Here is a 1,777-nt window from a genome sequence, read left to right on the forward strand (position 1 = left end):
TGGTAATGATCATGGTGATGGTAGTGATGGTGACGGTGGTGATGGTGGTGTTGGAGGCAGCGATGGTGATGATGATGGTGGTGATGATGGTGATGGTGACAGCAGTGCTGGGCCCTGGCGATGCTGTTTAAATGCAACATCTCATTTAACACTCTCAGTAACACCATGAAGAGGCTTTGTGCTTGCCCTGTAGTAGTTTTAGAAACAGTCCCAGGGCGGTGGCTGTTTGCCCAGGCAGCGTTTGAATGGGAGCAGACGGACATCTGACGCCAGGCTTCGGTCCTTACTGCCTTACCTTGTTGTCGTGACATGGAGGGTAAAGAGGCTGGCTGGAGAGGAGGAGAGGACGCCAGCCAGCAGGCCGAGGTCCTCGCAGCTGCCGCAGTTGCTGGCAGGAAGAGGAGCGGGGGCCGCTGGCTGGGAGGAGGACGTGGCCGCGTCACAGCCGTGAGGGGCACGTTGCCACACTGCTGCACAAGCACACTTTTTTAGCCCTAAACTCCAAAACAGACGTGCCCTGTGGCTCTAGCTGCTGTTCAGCTCCATTTCCACTGCCGCCTGGGTTTCTGGAGGCCTCAGCCTGGTCTCTGGGCGCCTGAGTGGACGGCAGAGGCTGTGAGAGCGAGCGCCGCGAGGGCGGCCGCCCGGACGCTGCAGCGCTGACTTCTGAGACCTCCTCTCTGACCTTCTCCCCTGACAGAAATGCCTGGAGCTTAAGACCAGCCTGCTGGCCCGCCAGAGGGGCACCCAGTCGTCCCTGGACCGCCTCCGGGCCCTCCTGAGACTGATACAGGGCGAGCAGATGCTCCAGGTCACCATGACGAGCACCAGCCCCGCCCCGCTGCTGGCCGGGCCCTGGACCAAGCCCTCAGCCGTGCACCCCGCCCTCCAGCACCCCCAGGGCCACAACTGACCCTAGGGACCTGTCTTCACACCACGGAAAGTTACTGGAACCCTGCTCACATGACCTGGGGGTTCTGTCGGCCTTAATTCATGAACTCTATGAATTTCAGACAAAAATATACCAGAGAGACAGAGGAGAGAAGGGAGAAGGAGCCGGGCCAGTAGGGCCCTGTGCCCTTCGCGTTCAGAGGGGACACCTGGGAGCCAGGTGGGGTGCCACACGCCGGGGCCACGGTCAGCCTGCACCCCACCCACACCGTCTGGGGGCTGCCCAGGCCTCGGTGGGTGTCCAGGCCCAGCCCCCTCCACGGCCTCACACTGTCCCGTGGAGAGGGAGGCCGCGCTCTGAAGGGGACGGGCACACCGCCCTGCACGCCGGGAGGGAGCACGTGGGCGTAGCTGAGTAGTAGAGGTAGTTGGTTGCGCGTGGGGAAGAGCTGGGTAGCAGGTCTAGGTAGGTCCCCGACGCCCCTCCCTGCTAGAAGGCCCGCTCGGGGCTGAGCCAGGCCCCGGCCACTCCGCCTTTTGCCTTTCGCCTTTCGCACCGCTGGTGTCAGTATTATTAGGGTTAAGAATTGCAGCTGTTTAACTTGAAAGACCCTCTCTGAGGCCTTGTCCCAGGACAGGGCCTGCAGGGTTTGCCTGCCAGGGCCTCCGCCCCGTCTTCGAGCCTCTTTCAAGGTTCGAGGTTCACCTCCTTCCTTTCGCTGGTCTCCCGGACTCATTTTGCTGCCGATGTATTTTTCTCATGGAGTTTTTGGGCGAGATGGAGCTGCAGCCATGCAGGGGAGGCGTTTGGCAGGTTTTCTATTTTGGGTTGGATCATTCAACTTGACGACTGAAGCCTTTTACTTTCTCCTTCCGAAGCCGCTAA

The 1,777-nt window shown here is 60.7% G+C and overlaps 1 protein-coding gene across 1 annotated transcript in view; it reads left to right on the forward strand.

Moving 5' to 3' along the window:
• Window positions 1-913, forward strand: part of PHF21B (PHD finger protein 21B) — a 41,089-nt gene extending 40,176 nt beyond the window's left edge. Inside the window, exon 12 of the mRNA XM_012659782.1 lies at window positions 701-913. Coding sequence (XP_012515236.1) covers window positions 701-913 — 213 coding nt within the window. The remainder of the gene's footprint in view (window positions 1-700) is intronic.
• Window positions 914-1,777: the final 864 nt, after the last annotated feature.

This window comes from Propithecus coquereli, unplaced genomic scaffold (genome assembly GCF_000956105.1).
Source record: "Propithecus coquereli isolate 6110/MARCELLA unplaced genomic scaffold, Pcoq_1.0 Scaffold633, whole genome shotgun sequence".
Lineage (NCBI taxonomy): Eukaryota > Metazoa > Chordata > Mammalia > Primates > Indriidae > Propithecus > Propithecus coquereli.